The 27036-nt window shown below is 37.2% G+C and overlaps 1 protein-coding gene across 1 annotated transcript in view; it reads left to right on the forward strand.

The window, feature by feature from the left end:
- Nucleotides 1–27036, forward strand: part of Dnah3 (dynein heavy chain 3, axonemal) — a 367976-nt gene that overhangs the window by 39543 nt on the left and 301397 nt on the right. Inside the window, exons 8-10 of the mRNA XM_069827040.1 lie at nucleotides 4432–4560; nucleotides 13379–13574; nucleotides 17147–17354. Of these exons, the coding sequence (XP_069683141.1) occupies nucleotides 4432–4560; nucleotides 13379–13574; nucleotides 17147–17354 (533 nt within the window). The remainder of the gene's footprint in view (nucleotides 1–4431; nucleotides 4561–13378; nucleotides 13575–17146; nucleotides 17355–27036) is intronic.

Below are 27036 nucleotides of genomic sequence, written 5' to 3' on the forward strand. Positions count from 1 at the left end.
TTAGTTGTTTGTTGGCCTGATGTTTACTAGTTGTAATGTGTTGTTGCACCAGGAACTTTTGTGTAGATGATACTGCACACTGACACAAATTACAAAATAATATTTTATTGTCAGTTGATAAACCATCTTCTTTAAATTCTGAAATGTAACTTGTTAGTTTTGATTTTAAATTGACTGAATGACGTACTTTTGGCATATTTACCGTCTTTATAGTATGATTTACAAAACTGAACCTATGTGTACTCTGACTGGCATTTAACTGTTGAGCTGCACAACTGAAGTCTGTTAAAAATTTTAAATTAAATTAATACAGTTTTGTAACTTACTTTCCCATTGTTGATAGGACTGCTAATTTTCAAATAACTCTGATGTTAAAGGGATTACTGAACATGTGTTTAAATCTCTATTGTTGAAATGTATTTTTAAAAGTTAATGGAATTTTGTTTTGTTTTATTGTTAAACCTAATATAATATGGACTGTTTTATATGAAATATGGAAAATATATGGAAATTAACGAAAATATGTACTAAACTCTAAAATATGGAAAAATATGGAAAATAAAAGTAGGATTTTTCAACCCTACACATTGTGAAACATAAAGATAATGCAAAATATAAATTATATTAGCTTTATAAGTAAATATGTATTTACATATAAATCCTTTCCCTGAATATCATATTGTTCTAGTACATTTGATTGTTGAATTTTGGGCGCTATGTGTAATATTACATACCTTGTTGCTATGACTAGCATGTGTCGTCATCGCAGTTTCAATCCGGTTTGGCTGTTCTCCTGAACATTTCGAATATTTGAAAATGTCAGATTGGGGTACCAGTCCTTCACTAAATGAGTTTAATGGTGGGGTTGTCACTGTCGGACACTCACTCTTATCCTCTCCCATGGACATAGGAGTGGAGTTTACTGGTAGAGCTGCCTGATGTTATGACAGTAGACTCTGCACAGCATTTACAAAGTACATCTGGCATTGATGACTCCACTGTGACCTTTGTTCAACAACAGGCTACTTCACAGGGTATTTATTTAATTAGTGGAAAGAAAGACCTTGTACAATCAAGAAAGAGGTGGAGAGACCAGCTTTCAACCTGAATCAGAACAGGCCAGAAGACCTAATCTAAGATAGTTAATAATGATGATGATGATGATGATGATGATGATGATGTGTAATATTTCCATGTCTGTTTCTGTGTTATTGTAATTATGATTGGTGTTGGTGATGCGTTCTGTATAATTTGATCTTTTGTGTGATTGTCGTATTGCTTTAATATGTTCAGAACAACTGGATAATACCCACGGCAGAGCAATGTCGATAGTTGACGCTACTCGCTGGCCACTAGTCACCAGGCCGTACCAAGCCGTGTCAAATAAAAGACAATAGAAATGGTGGTAGTAAAATTCGCGACTATATTCTTAAATAATTCACTCCATTAGTCTAGTGCAAGGTTTTATGTAGTACACCGGCGGTTTTTTGAATGCATTAAAAGAAAATGCATTTGTAGTAAGATCTTAAAGCAGGTTATCACAGGGAAATCAACAGGAAAAAAGGAGTGTTTCATGGAATATCATTAAAATGACGGAAAGTAAATTTCCAGTTAATGGTCACCAAAGTGTAAAGTACGTAATTATGACCGTGTTGCTGTTTTATTTCTGGACTAGAGAAAAACACCTAGCCTTGTACGAAAAAAAAATTTAGGGGCCATAAAATTATTCACCGCTTTCATTATAGGCCTATTATTGTTTATCAATATTACGAATCAATAACTGTCATATTATATAATTTTAACTAGTACATGGACGAATGAAATCAAATTTTATGTTGAAATTAAAAAGTTTCGTCAAATACATGAAAATGATAACATTTATATTACATAACATGTAAATGAACTTCATGTTAAAATCTCCTGTCACTTCCCTATCCCTAAACTAACCTAACCTACCTAAGCTAGCCTAACCTAACCTAACCTAACCTAACCTAACCTAAGCTAACCTAACCTAACATCACCTCCCATTCCTCGACCTCATATCACTTATCACATGCGGCTCGCAGCAGGATCATATTACCTGTCTGCACATGCACGGACTTGACTAATAAAAACCTGAACTAACCAAACCTAACCTTCGTATATGCAAGGTCTGTAACCAGAGCAAGAAGGGATCTCAATAATTTAATCTGCAATGTACACGCGAAAATAAATTCAAGTAAGGATCACGTTCCCACTGCATGAGAGGTCTGTGCATGCGCTACAGCAAAACTGTTTCTGTCGCAAGCCTCTCATCTAAGCTAGTCGTCATAATTTATTCGCAATATTTACGCAAATGCACATTGTCGCTAACAGTGGTGCTATCTCTCAATAATGTTCAGAACGTAGGAGGTAGACAGAGAGAAAAAAAATAACTATAGCAAAACTGTTTTGTCTCGAGACTGTCATCTAAGCCACGTAATAAGTCACGTAATCTACTTGCAATATATTTGCTCAAATACACCTTATAGCTAACAGTGGTGCTATCTCTCAGTAATGTTCAGACGAAAGAAGCAGAGACAGGAAAAAAAAAAATTTCTCCCTCCAACTACGCCACACACCAACATCATGTTCTTATGTTGGCAACATTGTGTATTTAGTTAAATTTGGTAGTAATTGTAACTGCACGGTTCAAAGCAACCGTGGTAATTCTCCAGTTTAGCGACATGTTCTTTGTATCTCATTAGAAATGATTTGTCTGTTTTGTTTGTTCTAATAGAAATCACAGCAGTTTATTGCATTTGATTTTGTACATGTTATGTCCATAAGCATCAGTAAGACTGCTGATGATGACGCATAACTACTTCAGAACAATCATCGTGCATATTTAAGGTACTGTATGTACATTATCTTTTCTTTTTTAACCATTTTAACACTTTGAGGTTTTAAAGTTTTATCATATTTTATTTAATAAGTATAAGCCACCACAACAGTTCAGTCGCTAGAGAACTAGACTCATAATCCTGTGAATTCAAGTTTGATCCCGAGCATAGACTTAATTTATGACTTGTGTTGGGCAAGCTCTTGGTCCAGATAACACAGAGGTTTTCTCTGGGAGTCTTATTCTCCTGCGGCATCCCAACAAATCTCCATCATCATCTCATCTCATGAGTGTAGTGCAGATCAGACTCCTATGGCATACCCTGGGCAATGGCTCTGTCAGTAAATTGTTCTGCACAATTGGCTTCTAATGGATGAACAGTTAAGTACTCGATATGTATTTAAAAGAAATGATAAGGGTTATAAAGTGAAACGTAATCAAATCATTTTTTTCCTGATTACAATATTTTTTGCATATACAATAAAATTCTGCTAATCTGAACTAATTGGGACTATGACTTGTTCGGTTTGGAAAATTTCCGGATCATCCAAAATCATTCCTGAAACAAAGTAACACAACGTACAGTCACAAAACTTATTAGCAGGTATACTGTAGACCTGATGTAATATTGCTCCATTACGCAGTTTCACACCATTACGTCAGAGAAAATTGACTGATTTTGTAAACTCAAAGGACAACTGATGAGCAGATATTTATAATGAACTGATCTCTAGGTAATCAAAGAATGGTGAAAATTGTTACATTAAACAAACTATTTTTTCTTATGATTACTATAATTTCGTTTTTTAAAGAAAGTATTGAACTTTATCCTTAAAAGATATAGTAAAGTCATTTTTCGTTTCCAGATATTATATTTTTTCTTCTTACTTCACTTAAGTACAGAAATTTGAGGACTTTTTCCATTTCGGAATTTCGATTTGGATTATCCGAAGAAAGAAAAAGCATACTTGTACACTTCCAATTAGATATATTATGTAACAATGTAAACATATGGATTCATACAATAAAATTGTCACCAATGTGCTGAGAAAACTTTCCCCTTAGCTTCCATTGTTATCTCATTAATATGACCAAGTGCTTCCTTGTAGAAATAGTGTACTAAAGCTGTAGATCATTTTGATATCTTAGATTGTGTTGTACTTGTAAAGGTTGCAAAATAATTTACTTACAGAATTAAACTCTATTAGTAATTATTCGTCTGTCATCCTATCATTACAATTAATTAATTATGCCTTCCAACTGTCCTGTATTAGATATAGCATACTGACAGAGTGCAGGAAGTTCTAAGTGATCATAACTGGTGGCATTAATGATATTATGATCTTACATATTTCTTGGTATTTTAATGGTTGTATTACATATTTCAAGATTTTTAAATACATATGTATATATACATATTTTAGTACATAACTATGCGGGTCCTGGTTATTAGAAATGTGATTTAGAGTGTAGTACAATGAAGTTACGAAAAAAGTGACGGAAAAAATTGGTCGAGGTTACAATAATGTTAGATGGTTGCACAATACTGATTAAAAAGGTTTCTTTTTCAGATATTCAAATCTAGTTATCGTGTCAGTTGATAAATTGAGAGAAGAGTTCTCTCTCCCAGTTGAAGCTGAAATTTTGGAGAAAGCAATAGATGATTACTGCAGTGAATCTAGGAAGGTTCTTACGTCTCAGTAAGTAATATCAAGATCTATTAAGTTTTTCTTCCTTTATGATTTTTAAATTAGAGATATGGTATGCAGTTGATATAGATTATAAACTTCTGAACAAGGTAACTCAATAGGTCGTTCAGATTTTGTTTACCTACACGAGTAATATATTTTCGTTGTATCACTATGTAGTACAAGACAATGCTGGATTAAGGTATTTGGGGATTCTGGGTTATTTAAGAATGTGGGGCTTCTTTTACGTAGGCTATATCCTATAAGAGACTAAACTGATTAGGTTAGAACAATATATCAGTTAAATGTGTGAATAGAGATGTGTTGAAATTTATTTCTAGTTTTCACTTTACTTTTAATTTTACATAATGACAAAACACACCTTAAATGAATCTTAACAATTACAATCAAACCAACATGTACAAAACTAACATAAGTTACTATATTCTCCTTCATTACCTCATTGGCATATTCTCTTCATATTATATTACAAACATTGATAGCAGTAGCATGTTACAAGCATAACATATGAATTTAAAATGACTCTTTCCTTGCCTTAAGATTTACAAATGACTACGACTTCATCAAATGACTACTGTGTTGTAATATCATGTTCCAGTGACATGATAGCAAGACCCGCTGGCAAGACCGTTCAATCTTGGTTCAAGTATTATTTATTTTTAAACAGTGTCAGTTTAGAAGAAGAACTCTCTGCTTCACAATTGATTATAGAAATTACTAAATACAATTTCAAAGCAATAAATACATTTGAAAACACATAACTAATTATTATTTTCATACATATACATTTAGTAATATACTGGCAACTAACTACATTTACGCTTTTGATAAAATCATAGAAATCTTTAATTTCTAGTGTAAAAGATTAATCAAGATCCTCATTGTAAAAACTTAAACAGTTATGGAACCGGTAATGGCTGAATAAAAGGTGACAATATGATTTCGTACGTATTCGCTTCTGTGATGCTTTAGGTGTTAAGCAGTTGTTTGTGCACTACCGAAAATAGTAATCATGGTTATTCGAAAAAACATGTTATTCGAAACAGCTTTGCCCCCTTTAGTTTTGATAAAAGGATTGTATTTGAAAAGTAAATATGAGTTAGCTTGAATTGATTTATCATTTTTTTATAAATTGTATTACCGGTAAACATATCAGTAATGATAGTCGACAGTAATAAAACAATATATCTCCCTTCCCTCTTAACTACGTCATTGTTGAACTACACTGATACAAACATAATGAATTTTTTATGAGTAAATCACATGAAAATAAAAGTGTATATTTCTCTTTTAATCCTAATCTGCCTGGTTTTCTGACATGTAGTGATTTTTGTAATTTCCTCAACATTTGTTTAAACTTACGTCCTTATTATGGAATTAAACTCGGTTTTGTTTAAAATCATCTACTTTCAAAGATAAGAGGTGGTATCATATGGTACCGCTAGGCAGATATGGGTGCAAGATTTCTTTTATTCAGATTTCATCATTTTAAGTCATTGTTTATTGGAATGACAGAAAAACTTCACTATATCATAAACTATCTTTTATTATTTTATTTCTTGTATGATAATAACAGGGCAATGGAGCTAGCTTTTACAAATAGCAAGGGTTCGCACCTCAATGCTCCTTGGTTTAGTTGCACTTCCTAAGATTTTACATATCATTTTTCAAAACATTTTACACAGAGTCCCACTTCACTCTTAATGCATTGTGTGAGTATACGAGGACAGCCAGCCAGCCAGCCAGTCCTCGCAGGTTATCAAAGTATGTACATTCGGAAGGGTAGGCTCTTCATATCATGTGGTAAGTTGTCGAGCATTACAACGAGAGGTGCTGCACCTTTACCATAATCAAATTCAAAGTGATGATTTGCACTTACCCTCTTCCCTTAGCATATTTCTAAAGATATCAGATATGCCCATAAACAATGTTTAGGCACCATAATTGAAGCCGAACCTTTCCCCTGATGAAATGTTTGCAGGATGACGTCTATACATTCATCAAAATTCATACATTATGCCAGAATGTAATTTTTCATAAATCTCTCCTTCTTCAGATTTATCAGAGGTCGGAGCTTTCACATTTTGTCTTGCCGATCTAAAATTTGGTATTATCGGCACAATGGACAAATCGCAGTGGCGGCTCGTAGTCAAATGTCCAGGGTAGGCAAAATTTACAGAACATTTTTATGTAATTCCCGCGATTCAATGACAGCTCGCTTTCATCATGCCCCCTGAAAACTTAACTCTTGCTTACATAACAATACTGTTACATCAATGAGCCATCTTATAATTTGTCGGTTTTTTCTAATTTATTGTTATACTGTTGTCTTGCAACCCTTGTTCAGACAACATTTCCGAAATTGGATTCAAATTCTTTTCAAGTCTCTTTAGACTTACCGAGTTATAAATATGATCTGATTCCAAGTACCTTCTTTAGATTACAATAACAAACGTGACCACCTACAGCTTAGCTTTAAGGGCGACCTGGTTGGCGAGTTGGTATAGCGCTGGCCTTCTACGCCCAAGGTTGCGGGTTCGATCCCGGGCCAGGTCGATGGCATTTAAGTGTGCTTAAATGCGACAGGCTCATGTCAGTAGATTTACTGGCATGTAAAAGAACTCCTGCGGGACAAAATTCCAGCACATCCGGCGACGCTGATATAACCTCTGCAGTTGCGAGTGTCGTTAAATAAAACATAACATTTAGCTTAGCTTTAACTTCACTTCCTGTTAGCCATTTATGTGTTTCATACCATACTTACTTACTTACAAATGGCTTTTGAAGAATCCGCAGGTTCATTGCCGCCCTCACTTAAGCCCGCCATCGGTCCATACACTGTGCAAGATTAATCCAGTCTCTATCATCATATCCCACCTCCCTAAAATCCATTTTAATATTATCCTCCCATCTACGTCTCGACCTCCCCAAATGTATTTTTTCCTCCGGCCTCCCAACTAACACACTATATGCATTTCTGGATTCGCCCATACGTGCTACATGCCCTGCCCATTTCAAACATCTGGATTTAATGTTCCTAATTATGTCAGGTGAAGAATACAATGCGTGTAGTTCTGCGTTATGTAACTTTCTCCATTCTCCTGTAACTTCATCCCTCTTAGCCCCAAATATTTTCCTAAGAACCTTATTCTCAAACACCCTTAACCTATATTCCTCTCTCAAAGTGAGAGTCCAAGTTTCACAACCATACAGAACAACCGGTAATATAACTGTTTTATAAATTCTAACTTTCAGATTTTTTGACAGCAGACTAGATGACAAAAGCTTCTCAATCGAATAATAACAGGCATTTCCCATATTTATTCTGTGTTTAATTTCCACCCGAGTATCATTTATATTTGTTACTCTTGCTCCAAGATATTTGAATTTTTCCACCTTTTCGAAAGATAAATCTCCAATTTTTATATTTCCATTTCGTAGTGTTTCATATCATGAAGGATTAAATTTTCTTGCACCTTTAGCACTGACTTTATGCAGGAGTGGGTCGTCCATTGTCCAAAATATTTCTCTTTTCAATGTCATTATGACGCGAAAAGGGACAACGTAACAGTTTACTTATTATATCAGTCATAATATAATATTATTGTTATCGCTTACATTAACTATAAATCACCAAATATACATAACACTAATATACAGTAGTACTTGCAAAAATCACATTTTCTAAAATACACTGTTTAAAAAAAACATCTTTTAAAACACACTGTTTACAAACTGTTATACTACTCGTAACAATCTACGTTCCAACTCGTGAAACTTTCAAACAGAAATTTCGCAAATCGTAGGTGTTCGATAATGCTCGTGGGTTCTCGTTAGGGCAGGCAGAATTCTAGCGCGCTGGCTTAAGCATAGAACGCATGCGCTAAGAAAGCATTTAGAATAGCGATCTCTTTTAATGCTTACTCCAGGGCCAGCTTTGAAGTTACGTGGAAGGTCGGCTAACTTCGCTTCTGCCTACCTTCTGACGCATCGTGATCTGTCCTGTGTATTCTTGTCGCATAAATCGAACTGCCAGTAGTAAGCAACGTCCAACAACCCTCAAAAAATCCCATTCATAGTTAATTGAAGAATTTCTAAGCACCTAGACAAGAGTATATAATTATATAAGGTTTTCCAAATGTGTTGGGGTAGTTAATAAATATCCACTTTTAGGTTTTTCTAACTGTGTTGAGGTAGGCTTAGCCTACCCTGCCTGCCCTGAGGAGCCGCCTCTGACAAATCGCACGATTTTTTCAAATTGATCACGCCACATGCAATTGTAAACTAATTCATTGCGTGTCCAGTGCATTTTCCTAGTAGCATCTTCTGCTAGGTACAAAACTGTAGCCATTGAAGAGAATAATTCCTACTAAGGACTTCATTTCTTCAGCTGCTATTTGTAAACCTTGTACATTTATAAATAAAGCATAACACTGGGTTTCTGTTACAAAATAAAATCAATAACATTACAGTCAAAGAATACTTCAAATAATTCTGTAGGCTATTTTCCTCTATAAAATGTGTAGTCAACTACAGGAAAAATGCTACTGTTAGAAGGGGGATGTTCATCATGTATCTATGAAGTTGGTTTTTGTGTGAGTTTGATTGTTTCCTTCTTAGTTATGCTTTCCTTCTGTATTTTGTGAGCACGAAATTGAACTACTTGTCCTCATCTCATCTTCATTCTTAGACTCAGACCTCTTTCAATTCTTCAAAGTAAAAGTTTTCTTTATGTTTTCTTATTTCTTCTAACTTTCTTTATTTGTCACATCACTATCTTCATCACAGTTAGATAATTCATATTCCTTTCACCGTAATAAAATTGATTTCCTAATAGATTATCAAGTAAATCGCCTGTATCTTCCTCTCTAAAATCTTCATCAGAATTCACTGTGACGTCTGGTGGTTCAATATAGATAGTACTTAGATTATTATACTGTCATCCTCTATGATTCTTACAGCTTCAGTAAGTATTATGTCCCAGGAACCATAATAAATTATCAATATGAATGCTATAAAGAGGAAAATCGATTCCTTACAAAATGCTACGGCATCTGCCTAGTGGTACCATACAGTACCAGACTAACTCTACGTCATATATATATTTGGCAGTTCATATATTTATAGTGAAATCATGAATTGAATGCTTTACTATAAGCCTTTTCCAGTATAGGAAGTCAGAATTTATTCAAAATTATAATCCTAATTGAATGTATTCAAATATTTACTTCAAACAGATACCAAAATTGAGTGATTCAAGAAAATTACCGGACGCCACTATGCATACCAAGCCAAATAACTTGAAAACATTCTTTTCCTAACAAGGACTGGAATGTCAGTGAGTAAATTAAACAATGAGAAATTGTGAAAATAATCATTGTTGCCAACACAGTGACTGGAAACTACTATATGTACCTGTGGTACCATACGGTACCGCTAGGCAGATTCGGGTTAATTTCATATGTCAGACAAAAATGTACACTCATGATCCCAAAATACCTCGAAATGTATTAAAGAAAAACGTCCTTATACATTAGAGACAAAGTGAAATATGTGCAGATTCATCAACTTTTGATTACCAATAAGGGTTAATGTTACTACTAGATGACTGGCATTTGCTTGTAGATCAGGATTCAAAGGAAGTATGGTTTCGTACTCAGGACTGGATTAAGGGAGGATCTAAAAGAGATGCAGCCCAGAGCCCCCAATATTAAAGGGCCCCAGCTCCGCCTTCATGTACGTATGAATATTCACACATGGAGGAGAGAACGATTACTCACAATTATTAAGTGAAATGTCATCCACGTACTTGAAGCTTTGCAATTAAGTAGAAAATTAAACTGTGATTGAAATTTCTTGCAAGGTTGTAGACGATTATCAAGTCCATAAATGATCAATTATCACCAAAAAAGTTTCTACTTCAATGTTTTTCCTTCCCTTTAGAACAGTCTCATTTAGGGTATTGCCATCTGCATACTGTTTCTTTGTCTGTCTTCTGTCAGATGAGTCATCAAAACTTTTGAGAGATTTTTCACTTAATCTTTTAGTTCTCTCTTCATATTTTTCAGAATTACCTCTTTCATTGGCTGTGAATATGACTAAGGACTCCAGACGTTTACAACCTCTTAACAAGTCTAGAGTAGGTTTCTGTAAATTGGCACTAACTTTATCAAACCTTTCCAAAATTTCATGGCAAAAGACACATAAACTTATTTTTCAATGATTTTTCCTCTCTCTAAGACTCGTGTTTTTCTTCGGCCTTCTCAGATATACTTTCTAATGCACACAGAATGTTGTCATAGTTGATAAGCAGTGCTTTCACTGATTCCTAATGGCAACATCATCTGGTTTGCCTCAAACTCTTTAGGTGGTGAAGTTTGTTATTTAAGTCTGGTTTCAAATTTCTTGATAACATGACCCATTTACGAGGAGAACTGGAGAAATATACATACAGTTTCTGTAGATAGGAGAAAAAATTTAGAGGTAGAACAAAAGCAATGAATAACTTTCACTTGACGGGACTGACATACACCAACTGACTACTGCTGAATGCAATACAAGAGTGTGGAAAGCAGATTTCTCTAGCTCTTGAATTTCTTAAAGGGCATCCACCTTTTTTGTAGCCTTCATGTGGGATGAGAACAAGATAGTAGCTGTCCATTGGCATGTTTGACAGACCTTTGAAATATAAGATGCAATTATATTTCAGACAATATTTTTAAAGAAGAAAGTACATGTTACTGTCCAAAAATGCAGTATGTATTTTTACTCTACCATTTCGATTAAGTAATGTTCGGTTAAGTGTGATTTTACTGTAAAAATTTGCATAGTGATAAATTAGATCAAAGATTTGCATGAAAATGTATGTTTTTATTTCTAAGTCATATTTAAGAAGTACTCTTATATCTTTGCATTTCAAAAAGAATAATCGAATGAGACCAATCTTATTTTGCTTATTGTGATATTTCAACAGCTTTAGTAAAAATGCATATTTCAACTCAATATTGCTTATAATTGCCTATTTTGCCATTTTTTCACGTTTTTCGTACTTTTTATGGTAAAACTTTAAAACATTCCTTGAAGTGAGATTACCAAAACCAAGTTCAAGGAATTTGTGACTCTGCCAGATGTTCTGATTTTGATATAAAAATCCTGCATTCCACTTCGAATCGAGGCAGAACGCAAAACGTCTCACCTTTGAAAAATGAACATCACTTGTATAATATTAATATATAATAATGGTAACTATTTTCGTCTAAATGATTAAATTAAATTTAAATTAATTTATGCAACAATGCAGGTTTACACATTTTAACCAGTTTGACGAATGTATTGTTGTGTTTCTGCAGCTGATGGCAGTAAAGTTAGCTATGACAGTTTAAGAATATCTTGGTGCTGTGGGGAAGGAATGAACGTGCTTGTGCTAGGAATGAACAGTTTTGTGGGTCTATTGCTGCCTGAATTATTTCTATATTTTGTAGTGATTTTGGTGTTAAACAGTTCAAGGAGGAAGTAAATCCGTTTTTTAACATAGTGATAGAATACTTAGAAAAAATGTTTAAGTTCAAGAGTAATAGACGTAGTCACCAATCATTGTAACAAATTAATAAACATTGAATTTTAATACTTTGTCAAATGTGATGCCATTTTTTTTTTTTTTTAATTTCTGCTTCATAATTAATACTAATACAGGTAGGGACACTTAGAACTAATATTAAATCATTTTCTTAATAAGATATTGTGACATATCTTGTATTACCACAAGCCTTTTAAACAAACTGTATAAAAACACGATGTAACTTAGTCAGATAAACTAATGATTTGCACTTGGAAACCTGTAATTATAATATTATGTTTTTTTTTTATTAAAATGGTAATTTTGAGATCCATGTTAGTTTTTTTTTTTTATTTTTGTAACTTGTTTTTTTTTTAATATCAACTCTGCTCATATTCATATCACTCTTTCTTTAAGACTAAATGTATTAGGTATGCTGAAAAATAGATGTCCCTCCTTGGTGAATCTAAAATCTGGTAACACTGAGTGGGGATCTTACAAAGTGCCTCTTTTTAAGTTTGCCTCAGTTACATCCTGTGATGTTGAACGTTCATTTTCAGCATACAAACTTGTATTAACTGAAAAAAGGCGTTCCCTCACAAAAGAAAACCAGGGGGAAGCCTTTATAGTTTATTGTAATTTAAACTATGGTTCGACGAAAGCAGATGCATTAACACTAATGAAATTATTTGATGTTTGTTATCAGAATTTTTAAGGGAAAAATAGCCTATAGTTAGAAGTAGTTAGAAGTTACCTTAATCTCTTAGTAAAATTGCATTAAAGCATTCCATCAGGCATATTATTTTCCATTGTTTAGTGCATATTTCTAAGGATTCTAGATCGTAGTTGCATGCATATTTTGGCAGTTTTTAGTGCCTGTAAATCTCGGTCTAGTGATAATCGAACATATTATAGAGCATTCTTCACATCTTTCTCTATATCAGTGGTATTCAATCTATGGTACACATACTCCCAGAGGTACATGGGATTGTCTTGAGGTACACACTGACTGTGTACTTAACATGCTGACATTTTATTATATTTGTTAATTATTTCAGTTTACATATTCTCATTGTTTTTTGTTATTTCTCATACAATTACAATGCTGTTTGGGGTGAGAAGGTAAAAACAAAATCGTATTTTGAGAGTACGCTAGTAAAAAAAAATTGAATACTACTGCTCTATATTATCGCATAATTGCATTCTTCTAACTTGTGTACAGTATATTTATTCATATTACATGTTTCCTTTAAGGTGGTTACCCCAGTGTGCAGAAATATTTCTTGGAATGAAAGATTCCTGGAGTCATCTTGTACCATTGAAACCAGGAGATTCACTGAAGATAATAAAGCTATTCTTTTCATGTGTATGTTCTCTTATGTCAATACAAATTCGTCGACTAGTTATGAAGTCATTATTTCACTTTCTGGATCTAATAAAGATTTACAAGGTAAATAATTTCAAATTTTAAAACTTCGACGCCATTTTCTACACAATGTAATTACATTACACTTTTTCATTTTTAATTTTTTGACATTGCTATAAATAGTACCAATATACATTTTCAAATATGAGTAATGTCGTTTTATGCACAGTATACACAGCTTTCGTAAAGATAAAGATATGATATAATATGTTCTTTATTTTAAAACTTTATAGTCTACAGAGAGTTCCTACACAGACCATTCCCAGATAGTAATGTTCCTTTGGCTTAATGACAGTAGTACGGAGTGCCCATCCTGAGGAAGCTAAATGCTAAGGATGTAGTGGGACTGGTCTGCATAGGGAAGTGTTTATGGACTTGTCTGCTGGTGTATGACCACTGACCGAACAAATTTTGTTACGTAGAGGTTGGAGTGGGACAGTTTGCATAGATGCTGCATGCGTGCGTGTGTGCGTGCGTGCATGCATGCGCGTATTGTTCACAATTAAGGGAACTAAATTATAAAATTATTAAAAAGTCGTTTTTCAAATTTTTGTGCAATTGTAGTAAGCATTTTACATTGATTTTTCAGATTCATCCATTTTTTTTAATTTCATGGGCTTTCAATTAGTTGCATGCATAAGACATTGTAATATGAGCTGTTTGATGTAAGCCTTTTATTTTATAGAAACTGTATTTTGAAAACAGGAAAGTATTATGGCTGTTGCTTTTAAAATTTCCTCAGTGGTAAATCAGTCTATTGGGAAGAAAATTACATGTCAAATGTCAAAACTAAATAAGGGTCATATGATTGCTAAAGTTTTAGGTTCTTTGGTGTAATAATTTTAGATATATTTGTGGGTACGTTACATTTATTTTGTATACAGTGAAATCTCTCATTTACATCGAAGGAATGTAACAATCTGTCTGTATCTGGGAGGTGTCCTTTATTGGGAAGGAGGCTCCCCAATCTAACAGTAAATTTATAATATGCATTATGTATCCCTTCACACTTCAAATGAAATGTATTACTGTAGTTTAATTCTAAATACAGTATACTGTACTACAGTAAATTCTTTGCAACTTTGAACTACAGTAGATAAGACCGAAAAAGGAAAATACAGTACTGTGCTTCAGTGGCTAGTCATGATACTATCTTTGAAAAATATTGGAGTGCAAGAGGTCAAATGACTTTATTGTCAAACGCCTGGCATTAGAAAACAACAACAACAGTACTGTGCCATGCAATTTTATTCTAGGTCTACAGTTATGCAGTATTGTAATTTATAAATGAAGAGAATAATCCTACTAACCCTATCATGTGTCGAATATGATTGCGAAAACCTTGGACCCATCAGACAGGTTAAATTTTATGACCTTGTTTATTCACCTGCTTCCAGCTAATAAGGGGTAGCTGGCTGGGATAGTGGTAGCCTATGAGACCCTTATTGTCTTCTTTCATGTTAAGGAATTTCTATACTAAATTTTCCATTTTTGTAACACATTAGGTCCGTCTGCAGTCAAGAGGCAAAGCAAGCTTTAGGACTGTGACACAGTTGTCCGTGTCCATGTCTGAGACTGTCCGTAAATGAGAGTTAAATTAATCATTATTTCTATATTATTTCAGCTGAGACATAAAAGTCTGTCCATATATGAGGAGTGTCCGCATCCTGGGGGTGTCCATAAGGAGAGGTTTCACTGTATTTATATACGTAAAGATTAATTTTTGGTTCTAAAAATTATATTTATACATTGAATTTTACTAGTTTTGTTTTATTTATACTGTAAAAGTAAATGATATATTTCGATACAATTCTCACTAGGTCGCCTTTGGCACTCTCTAAATGCGTATTCCATGTTTGATAACATCATACAAACATTAGATTGTCCACATTTGTGGAGAAACGATTAGCACATCTGGCCGTGAAACCAGGTGGCCCGGGTTCGATTCCCGGTTGAGGCAAGTTAGCTGGTTGAGGTTTTTTTCCGGGATTTTCCCTCAACCCAATATGAGCAAATGCTGGGTAACTTTCGGTGCTGGACCACGGACTCATTTCACCGGCATTATCACCTTCATCCCATTCAGACACTAAATAATCTAAGATGTTGATAAAGCGTCGTAAAATAACCTACTAAAAGAAAAAAAAAAAAAACTTAAGCAATATCTGCACTGAAAAGTTTTATTTGGAGATTTAGTTCTGGGTGGTGGTGGTGGTGATGATGATGATGATGATGATGATGATGATGATTTATTTGATTTTATATGGCAGCGTTAAGTACTTGTGGCCTTCTCTTCCACTCAACCAGGCTTATAATTAATACAAATACAAAAATAATAATAATAATATTATTATTATTATTATTATTATTATTATTATTATTATTATTATTATTATTTCGGAATATGTATTATATGCCTTTTCCGTGTTAAATTTTACTGTACCTTGTTAACATGTTTCAGCCTGTTATTGGCCTTCTTCAGAACTAGTTGTTGCTTGTCTTGGCGCCTTTTGTTTTGTTTTCTGTGGGGGTGTGTTTGTGTACACAACCAGTTCTGAAGAAGGCCAATAACAGGCCGAAACATGTTAACCAGGTACAGTAAAATTTAACACGGAAAAGAGATATAACACATATTCTGAAGTGATATAGTGTTAAAAGTTGTGTAATCAAGATGTATTATTATTTATTTGATTTTATCTGACAGCGTTCAGTGCTTGTGACCTTCTTTTTCACTCACCCATCTCTACAAGATTTCTATAAGAAGCAACCAGCCTTTCTTCTTTAACAAAAATTGAGTCTTGAGTCCTCCGCCAAGCAAAAATACTCCTTTGTTTAACTCGCGTAACTCGGAAATCAGTAAAGATTTTGAGTAACGGCCACTTTTAAAAGTAATTTCCATTCTTTCTAAACATTTCTCTCACTTTGATCCCCAGTCTAAAATGAAAAATAAAAAAAGTTTATCACTTATCAACTTTTGAGTGTGTCAATGTTTATTTTGAACATACCACTTCGAAGTTAGTATTTTTTTTCTCACTTTTCAAAAAAGATATTGATTTCGAATTTTTTCCTATGCTTTTCTTAGACATTTATCTATGAATCCTAAAAATTACAGCACGATTGATTGACTCTCATAGGAGGTACCATATGTAATATGTAGCTAATATATATTTTAAATTTATCCTCTAGTTGAGGTTCTGGCTGATAAGTACAGCTATTATCAGGTAGTACATCTCTTTGATAATGTGTGCCAGAAGAAGAACAATTGTTTGTATGCATCTGAAGTCTGACTAGCATAATATGTAGCTTGTCAACGATGTATGCAGTGGAGGGGGAAAGGAACTGGCCACTCTACCCCATTATCTCCTGGCCTAGTTGCCTCATAAGTGGCGTCTTCTTGGTATCACTTGTGAGGTTCAGTCCAGTCTTCGGATAGTTGACTAAACAACAACAATATTAATGATACTCATAATTTGTTCTGATGTGTACCTTTACAGAAATGTAACGTAACATCTTTATAAAGCAATAATACAGTAAAGTACTTCTTGTGTAAAGAAATGCTTGTAGTAAAGTAGGCCTAATGTTTATTTTTGTATCGACAGGGTGGAAATGATTTCGGTGAAGTGTTTGAAGATTGCAAGCTCAATAATACACCATTGGTCATAGTCCATGTGAAACCAATGACAGGAACAAGTGATCTAAAATTTCAGCCAGAACTTTATACTGTAAGAAATCTGGTAAATCGTTGTTTTAATAAGATCATTGAGGTCAACGAGAAAATACCACGAATAGAGTGTCTATTATTTCCTGGTATGTGTTTATTTCACTTTAATTGAAATTACATATATGTTGTCTCATTGTTCAGTTTAGTTTCTTTATGAATTTTCGTTTGAAATATTACTCAATTTGTGTACAAATTTAAATTATGAGTACGAAAAAGTTTTTTTAGACATATTTAACTATCTGATGCTATTGTACTTAACTTTTTAGTTGGTTTGACCTATTTTTACATGTCAGATGTTTTAAAATAATCAATTAGTGGTGTGTATTCTTTAAACATTTTTAATTGGCATTTGTATTGAATGATCTAACCCAAATTGAGAAGAGGTTTCTGTGTCCAATTACGAGTACTAATCAGAAATTAAAGAAATAAAGCACACTGGAAAGGTTGGGGGAAAGCAAAAGTAGATCTTTGGATCAGCAATTTTTGTATTTTATTTTTTTATATTTTATAGGAAATTTTATTGTTTTTTTTTTTAATTATTATTTATTCAATTTCCAACTATTGTTTTGTTTTCTATTGTAGCTATTGTTTATTGTAGCTATTGTTTTTTGGCTGAAAGCGTCCATGAGTTAAGCAGAGTGCTACTTGATCTTCCTCTGTATTTAAACAGGAAACTAAAAAATCATCTTTGGAGCCAGGCTTCAACTTTTCAGCAAACTAAATTTAATATTATAGTACTATTAGTTCCATAATTTGGAACATCTGGCCGACATCTATGGCTGACCACTAGAATCCAGAATACAAAACAGAGGTTAACTTTAAAGTAGCAACAATCGTTTGAAATCAGACTATGCATTATGACAAGCTTTTTAATAGAGAAGTTTTGTGAAAGTTGACAGTTTTTGTTTGTGCTGCATACTTACAGTGTTCCTAGGTTATAACCACATCATCCTCTTAGTCTTATTAAAAGAGAGACTGTATGTAGCTTAAAATTTCAAGCACAGAACTATAGGAGGAATTCAGTTTCGTTTGAACACAACGTAATTGATTTAACATAGCTCCAAAATAGCCATGAATTTCTCTTAATAATTGTAATATAACCTCTGATTGAGGTTCTGGCTGATATGTACATCTGTTATTAAGCAGTACATCTCACTTGACGATATGTGTCAGAGAAAGAACAATAATAATTGTTTGTATATATCTTATGTCTGGTTAGTGTAATATCACAGTCTAGTATATACAGTCACGAAGATTGGGGTGATGAGAGTAGTAGGAACAATACACTGTGCCAGTATTATTTCACATTGTCTGTGATGAGGCGATAGTAGCTATCCTAGTGGTTAGCAACTATCTATGGATGCATATTCCCTACGTATTGAGCTTCTTGAATGTATATACTAGACTGTGGTAATATGTTAGTCAGTAGAGTGACCAACTTCTGATCACAGAAATATGGGAGACTTGGTCCCTATAAATTTTATCGTAATGTTTTGGTATGTGAAGCCTGGATTCATTGGTGGAATGGTTTATATTTGTAATATAAAGCTACCAATTTATCTATAACTCAAAGTTTAGGTTACAACATTGAGTACCATACAGTAATATTTAAGAATACAGTATTTCTCAGTTTTAACGTATTGTGAATTTTATTAGTAACAACAATGTAATTTATTCGTCACAACAATAATTCCTTTCTACAATTCGCCTTAAACGCTCTCGTCAACAATTGGATTTTTACTCAACACAGTATTCGTTATAGCACTCCACCGACGACAGTGACAATTTACTTGGACTAGTACGAGCAACAATGAACTGTTAATCTTAACTAATATTTACAAAGCACTATTTACAAATCAGAACTACCAGTTCTCAGTTCACAGTTCTTCTATCTCAGTCACTCGAGTTCACAGTATCTCGAACCACAGATCTTCAGAGACAGTTCACTGTACTCGAACTCGGGTCCCTCCAACTGCGGTCCACTGCACTCGAACTCAGGTCCCTCCAACTGCGGTCCACTGCACTCGAACTCAGGCCTTCGGCTGCTGACGCAGTTGCGGACGCACACTCGAGTCGAACTCCGGTACACAAGACTGGCTTCCTTGCTCTGGCTTTCTCACTGACTGAATAACTGAAAACTGCTGTCGTTCCTTCGCGACTGTAATTTATAACCACAGCGACATAGCCTCGAAAGTTCCACGCGTCTCTAGAGATGGCACTCCAGAAAAATCCAGAGCCCTCTCCTCTCTACCAGCACCAGATGCGCGCGCACTCTCTCTCCACTCTCTCGCCGCGTTGGCCCTTTCCCCTCTCCGCCGCGCGCCATCCCAAAGTGCTCCGCGCGATCTTCTCTCTTGCGGGACGCTGGTCGTGAGTTCGAATCTCACGTCGCTGTCACATTGCTCCCTCCTTAGGACTGCTCGTCTCGGGCAGTCCCTTGGTAGGCTGCTAGTCGGTCCATCGTTTGGGGTCCTCCGGCTGCTCCCTCCTTATGGTGGCGCCACCCCATCCTTGGCTTGGCTGGGCAGTGATACTCGTACTGCGTGGGCGCCGTCTTGCTTTTCCACTTGGCCCTCCAAGGAGAGCTCGCCGGCCACGGGTTGGTCTTCGGCGTCCATCAGGAACACTTCATCCCGACCAAGACGGAGTATACGGCGCCGGACGTCCACCGTCGCATCGAAGATCCGCATGGCGTCGAGTCCCAGGATGACGTCTTCAGTGATGTTGGCGACGAACACCCACATCTCCAGTCTCCTCTTTCCCAAAGTCAAATCCAGGAAAACCTCTTTCTGGATGGGCAGGCTCTCGCCCGAGACAGTACGTAGCTCATATCGGCGCAGCGGCGTCCTCCCAGGTAGGCCACGCACGACGTCTGGTCTGGCGATAGTGAGCATCGCCCCAGTGTCCACCAGTACTCTGCATGGACGGCCTTTTATCCGTCCTTCAGCAATCAGCCCATCATCGCATCTTCTGTCGACCGGTTTCAGGACGAGCCGAGGGGACGGTGATGATGGCGCCGATGTGCTCCCCCCGAGCATCGGCCCCCTCTCTCTCCTGACTGTAGCCAGGTCGGTCGCAACTCCTCCGCAAGTGCCCAGGTTCACCGCAGGACCAGCAGGTGGGCATCCGTCGTCCCCGTTGCTCAGGCGACTGTTGACTCCTCTTGGTGCCAGCCACCTCTCTCTCCGGCCGGTGGCCAGAGCGGTCGCAGTCCCTCCTTAGGTGTCCCGGCCTCCCGCAGGACCAGCAGATGGGCGCCCGTCGTCTCCGCCGCTCCGTTGACTGTTGGCGCTCCTCGACGTCGGCCACCTCTCTCTCCTGCCTGTGACCGGATCGGTCACAGTCCCTTCTCAGGTGTCCCGGTCTGCCGCAGGACCAGCAGGTGGGCGCCCGTCGTCTCCGCCGCTCCGTTGACTGCTGGCGCTCCTCGGCGTCGGCCACCTCTCTCTCCTGCCTGTGGCCGGATTGGTCACAGTCCCTTCTCAAGTGTCCTGGTTTGCCACAGGACCAGCAGGTGGGCGCCCGTCGTCTCCGCCGCTCCATTGACTGCTGCTCGGGTGGCTTCGGTTGGCGCCCCCCAGCATCTGTCGCCATGACGCTCCTGATCCAGTGCGGTGTTGAGACTCCCGCCGCCGACTTGGCCGCCTCTATCCTGAGGGCTGCCGCCAGAGCTGCGTTGATAGTGCGATGCTCTGCAAGGAGTAGCTGTTGTCTGATTTCGGGGTCTCGAACTCCGCTGCCGAAGGTGTAGGCCGCCTCTCCAGTGATGAAGTCATTAGGTAGGCCCCTGAGGGCCTTATGGGCAAGTTGTTCCACCGCCATCGCGAATTCTTGCAGGGACTCGCCTGTCTGTTGGACCCTCGTTTTCAGTTGGGTCCTGAATGCTGCAGCAAGTTGATGGTCACCATAACGTCCCTCCAAGGCCGCCATTATCTCAGCGGCTGTCCCATCTTCTGGAACGCTGTGAAGAATCTTCGACGCCTGTCCCTGAAGTGCGGCCAGCAGCTGAGTTGTTTCCTCTGCTGGCGTCCACCCATTGTGCTCTGCGATTGCCTCGAACTGGCGACAGAATATCGCCCAAGACGTTGTACCGTCGAACTTCGGCGTCTTGACGTTGTAATGTCTGGCTGAAGGCGATGGTTCCGTAGGGCCACTATATGGAGTCCTCAACTCTGTGGCCGCTTCTTGCATGGCACGTCGAACCTCCTCGGCAACTATCTGTTTATGTTCTCTAGCCTGGCGATCCACCAACGCGAGGATGTGCTTGTTTTCTACAGCATGTTGGTCCATCAGCACACACGTTTCCTCTTGACGACGTTCGAGAGCGCGAATTTTGCCGTCAAAATGGTCTACATCCTGTCTCAACTCGGCTACTGTCTCGTTTATAGTTGTGAAATTCTGGTTTAGTTTATCCAAATCGGCCTTAAGTTCGTCCTTCACGATGGCGACAATTCCATCTACGTGGGCCGAAACGCTTTCGATTTGCGTAGTGACGTCATCTTTCACTCCGCTTATGTCGCCTTTCACTCCGCTTATGTCGCCTTTCACTTCACTTATGTCACTTTTCATCTCCGTTTTCACTTCACTTGTGTCGTTCTTGACCTCACTGATATCGTTCTTCATTTCTGCTTTTACTGCTCTTAAGTCGTTTTTCAGTTCCGCGATGGCTTGCAGGATCAGCTGTAGGTTCTCCATTGTCGATAATATCCCACTTCTGACACCAATGTGAATTTTATTAGTAACAACAATGTAATTTATTCGTCACAACAATAATTCCTTTCTACAATTCGCCTTAAACGCTCTCGTCAACAATTGGATTTTTACTCAACACAGTATTCGTTATAGCACTCCACCGACGACAGTGACAATTTACTTGGACTAGTACGAGCAACAATGAACTGTTAATCTTAACTAATATTTACAAAGCACTATTTACAAATCAGAACTACCAGTTCTCAGTTCACAGTTCTTCTATCTCAGTCACTCGAGTTCACAGTATCTCGAACCACAGATCTTCAGAGACAGTTCACTGTACTCGAACTCGGGTCCCTCCAACTGCGGTCCACTGCACTCGAACTCAGGTCCCTCCAACTGCGGTCCACTGCACTCGAACTCAGGCCTTCGGCTGCTGACGCAGTTGTGGACGCACACTCGAGTCGAACTCCGGTACACAAGACTGGCTTCCTTGCTCTGGCTTTCTCACTGACTGAATAACTGAAAACTGCTGTCGTTCCTTCGCGACCGTAATTTATAACCACAGCGACGTAGCCTCGAAAGTTCCACGCGTCTCTAGAGATGGCACTCCAGAAAAATCCAGAGCCCTCTCCTCTCTACCAGCACCAGATGCGCGCGCACTCTCTCTCCACTCTCTCGCTGCGTTGGCCCTTTCCCCTCTCTGCCGCACGCCATCCCAAAGTGCTCCGCGCGATCTTCTCTCTTGCGGGACGCTGGTCGTGAGTTCGAATCTCACGTCGCTGTCACAGTATATTTATATTTGTCAACAAGATACTGCAGAACCTTCAATTTTTTATCTTGCTATGCAAATTGGAAAAAAAAAAAAAAACTTCCTTACAATCATATGTGAATACCAGATACTGACACACTTCTTATATCAATCACACCCGTACTCGGATGCAAGGGCATCGCGAGTCGCTGTGTAGGAAGGCAGTAGTAAGGTGGAGATAAAGCACAGTGAGTTCCTTGTTTATCTAGTTGTTTACTATAGAGCAGTCCTAGAGTGACCCAAGCGGGACCATGACTTGATCGCTCATTCAATTGTTACGTCTATAGCATTCAGGCAATAAGTTGAAAATGGAGACGGAATATGCTGAAAGCATTAAACATAATATGAGCAATGGTGTATATATTACCAGAGAAAGAGCAGGTACGGGTTCAGCATGGAATACTTTTAAAAAAGTGTACATAGTGGATGGAAAAAATAAACTGAGGTATAATAAAGTGCTTTCTCACAACTCAGGGACATCAAGTCTGGTTAAACACAAGTGTTCAGTTCTCCGTTCTGTTTCTGCGGCAGTCAGTGTTAGTAAACAAGTCTGAGAGACTATCACAAGGAGTTGTGTACTCATTTGTGCAAGTGATATTCGTCCATTCGGAACTGTTGCTGGTAAAGGGTTTCATACTATGACACAGAATCTTGTACACATTGGGACTAAATACGGAAACATAGACATTGATAAAGTACTACCAGATCCACGCACTGGTCCACACCTGTGAAGTAACGGTTAGCATGACTAGCCTCGAAACCAGGTGGCCCAGGTTCGATTCCCGGTTGGGGCAAGTTACCTGGTTGAGGTTTTTTCCGGAGTTTTCCCTCAACCCAATATAAGCAAATGCTGGGTTACTTTCAGTGTAGGACCCGGGACTCATTTCACCGGCATTATCACCTTCATCTCATTCAGACACTAAATAACCTAAGATGTTGATAAAGCATCGTAAAATAACCTACTAAAATAAATAAAAAATCCACGCACTGTATCCCGTAGTGTACATGATATTGCCAATCGAGCAAGACAAGACACGCTTCCTTGTGTTCTCAAGGCAGCAGGCAAATGTTTGCTGGCATGCACTACGGATGTGGTCCGATGATTACAAGAAAATCAATTCCACAACAATCACTGGCCTTACCTATCAGAAAATTTGAATCCATTGTTCTTCTCATAGCGAAATTTCTGATGAGAACAAATCAGATGATGACCTGAGAAGAGAAATCGAGAACAGAATGATTTCGATCAGTTACCTTCAGAGGACTTAATAAAAGTTAAGTTTTTATCAGATCAGAGCAGTGATATCAAGAAAGCTCTGAAAAATTACCAATGGCTTCTTTGTGCAGCCCATATATTGAACACTGTTCTTCGTAATACTTTCAAAGAAGATTTCCTGAAAGAAAGCTTACTAAAAGTCTGGTCCTCTATATCGGCCTGTAAGAAAACTACAGCTTACATGAAATGCACTGGGCTTGTAAATAAACTTACCAAATCACTACAGCAAGAGTACAACATCCACTGGAATTCCCGCCTCTTAAATTTGAAATCAGTGCACTTACTCAATTACTCTAGCACAATGCTGCGAATAAAATGGAGAACTACGACAGAAGTCTTGTAGGGGAACTGATTGAATTTTTAGATCCCTTCAAAGAGGGTTCCAAGAAATTGGAAACAGATGAGCCGACCCTGCCATGAGTTTTGCTGTTTCAATCTGAGCTCATTAATAATTTTCACTTTGATCTGCTTCAGTAAAATTTTAACATCATTGTTCTATTCTGAAAACAACTGAAAAAACTTACTGCAGAATTCATTGAAGAAAAATTTGTGCTATAATCTCTCCATTACCTGGCAACGTTTTTGTGGCTTGCATTCAAACATCTAGCAATGGTAAACGAGACAGAGAAGTGTACGCAGATGCCCGAATGAGATGTGCCACTTATCGAGAATCGTCTGCACAAGGAATTCAGGCAGCTTTGCCATCTAAGTGTGGACGATTTTCTAAATGGAGGAAAGGAGAATGTTCTGTAGACGAGGTATCACTGTATCTTGCGACAGGTGATGCAAACTGTGATGATATTCTGAAATGGTGGAAAGATCATTCATAAACATTCCCATTGCTGTCCTCAATTGCCAGGGAAGTGTTTTGTGTACCTGCGACAAGTGCCACCTGCAAGAGAAATTTCAGTTTAGAGGGACTTGTCATAACGAACAGACATTTCGTCTGAAAATGTAAATGATTTATTATTCATTAACAACTACATGAGACATGGATAGTGAACTCTTGTAACTGAACGTTCCTCTTTGTAATGTTAATTCTTTATAATATTGCTTTTCTCCTATTTAAGGAATGACTAAAAACATTTACCACTTTTCCTTTTTTACCAATACTTTTGCTGATTACAAATATACTGTTTCAAAGATTTCCAGGATTTATATTTTCGTTGTATGTAATTTGTACTAAACTCTTACTGATGTGATTTTTCCTACTTGCGATGCTTTTTTTTTATGTATTGTTTGTGAATTACAAATACGTCTGACAAGTTCGAGAGTATTTTTTTCGTAAGAAGCATTATTTTATTATTATTATTATTATTATTATTATTATTATTATTATTATTATTGATTGATGACCAAAGTAAACACATTGTAAAATATAGATATATGACTCAGTAAACTCCAATATGTACCAGTAGAAAGAAAAAAGAAGCCAGAGCATCTGTAGGTGCGAGTAAACACCAGGTCCTATCAAGACTGAGTGAGTGGGTCATGAATTCTGACATCCTCCGGTTATGTAACAACTCAAGCTCGTTGCTACCAATGAGTCGACTGGTCCTGACACACTAAATGTCAGTCTTCGGTGCATACAGTAATATCAAAGATTACAGGATTACTAGAATTGAATTGAATTGATTGATTATACCCACTAAACTATCGATATTAATGCCAGTTTATATGTAAATATATTTTGCGGATCTTAATATTATTAGACTCCATTAAATATTGACGATCATGATTAATAAAGAAAAATACGGGAGGATTAGGAGACTAATGTGGGAGTCAGGAGGATTAAGACGTATTAGCTCAAATACGGGAGCTCCCGGAAAATACGGGAGAGTTGGTCACCCTACTAGTCAGCTATGTATGCAACAGGGGGAGAAAGGAACTGGCCACCCTACCCCATTATCTCCTGACTTAGTTGCCTCGTGAGTGATGCCTTATTGGTGTCACTTATGAGGTTCAAACCTCTCTTCGGGCAGTTGACTAAACAATTGTAATATAATACTTACTTACTTACTTACTGGCTTTTAAGGAACCCGCAGGTTCATTCCTGCCCTCACATAAGCCCGCCATTGGTCCCTATCCTGAGCAAGATTAATCCAATATCTATCATCATATCCCACCTCCCTCAAATCCATTTTAATATTATCTTCCCATCTACGTCTCAGCCTCCCCAAAGATCTTATTCCCTCCGACCTCCCAACCAACACTCTATATGCATTTCTGGATTCGCCCATATGTGCTACATGCCTTGCCCATCTCAAACGTCTGGATTTAATGTTCCTAATTATGTCAGGTGAAGAATACAATGCGTGCAGTTCTGTGTTGTGTAACTTTCTCCATTCTCCTGTAACTTCATCCCTCTTAGCCCCAAATATTTTCCTAAGCATCTTATTCTCGAACACCCTTAACCTATGTTCCTCTGTCAAAGTGAGAGTCCAAGTTTCACAACGATATAGAACAACCGGTAATATAACTGTTTTATAAATTCTAACTTTCAGATTTTTTGACAACAGACTGGATGATAAAAACTTCTCAGCCGAATAATAACAAGCATTTCCCATATTTATTCTGTGTTTAATTTTCTCTCGAGTATCATTTATATTTGTTACTGTTGAATTTTTCCACCTATTCAAAGGATAAACTTCCAATTTTTATATTTCCATTTCGTACAATATTCTGGTCACGAGACATAATCATATACTTAGTCTCTTCGGGATTTACTTCCAAACCTATCTCTTTATTTGCTTCCAGTAAAATTCCCGTGTTTTCCCTAATCATTTGTGATTTTCTCCTAACATATTCATGTCATCTGCATAGACAAGCAGCTGATGTAACCCGTTCAATTCCAAACCCTCTCTGTTATCCTGGACTTTCCTAATGGCATACTCTAGAGCAAAATTAAAAAGTAAAGGTAATAGTGCATCTCCTTGCTTTAGCCCACAGTGAATTGGAAACGCATCTGACAGAAACTGACCTATACGGA

This window comes from Periplaneta americana, chromosome 1 (genome assembly GCF_040183065.1).
Source record: "Periplaneta americana isolate PAMFEO1 chromosome 1, P.americana_PAMFEO1_priV1, whole genome shotgun sequence".
NCBI lineage: Eukaryota > Metazoa > Arthropoda > Insecta > Blattodea > Blattidae > Periplaneta > Periplaneta americana.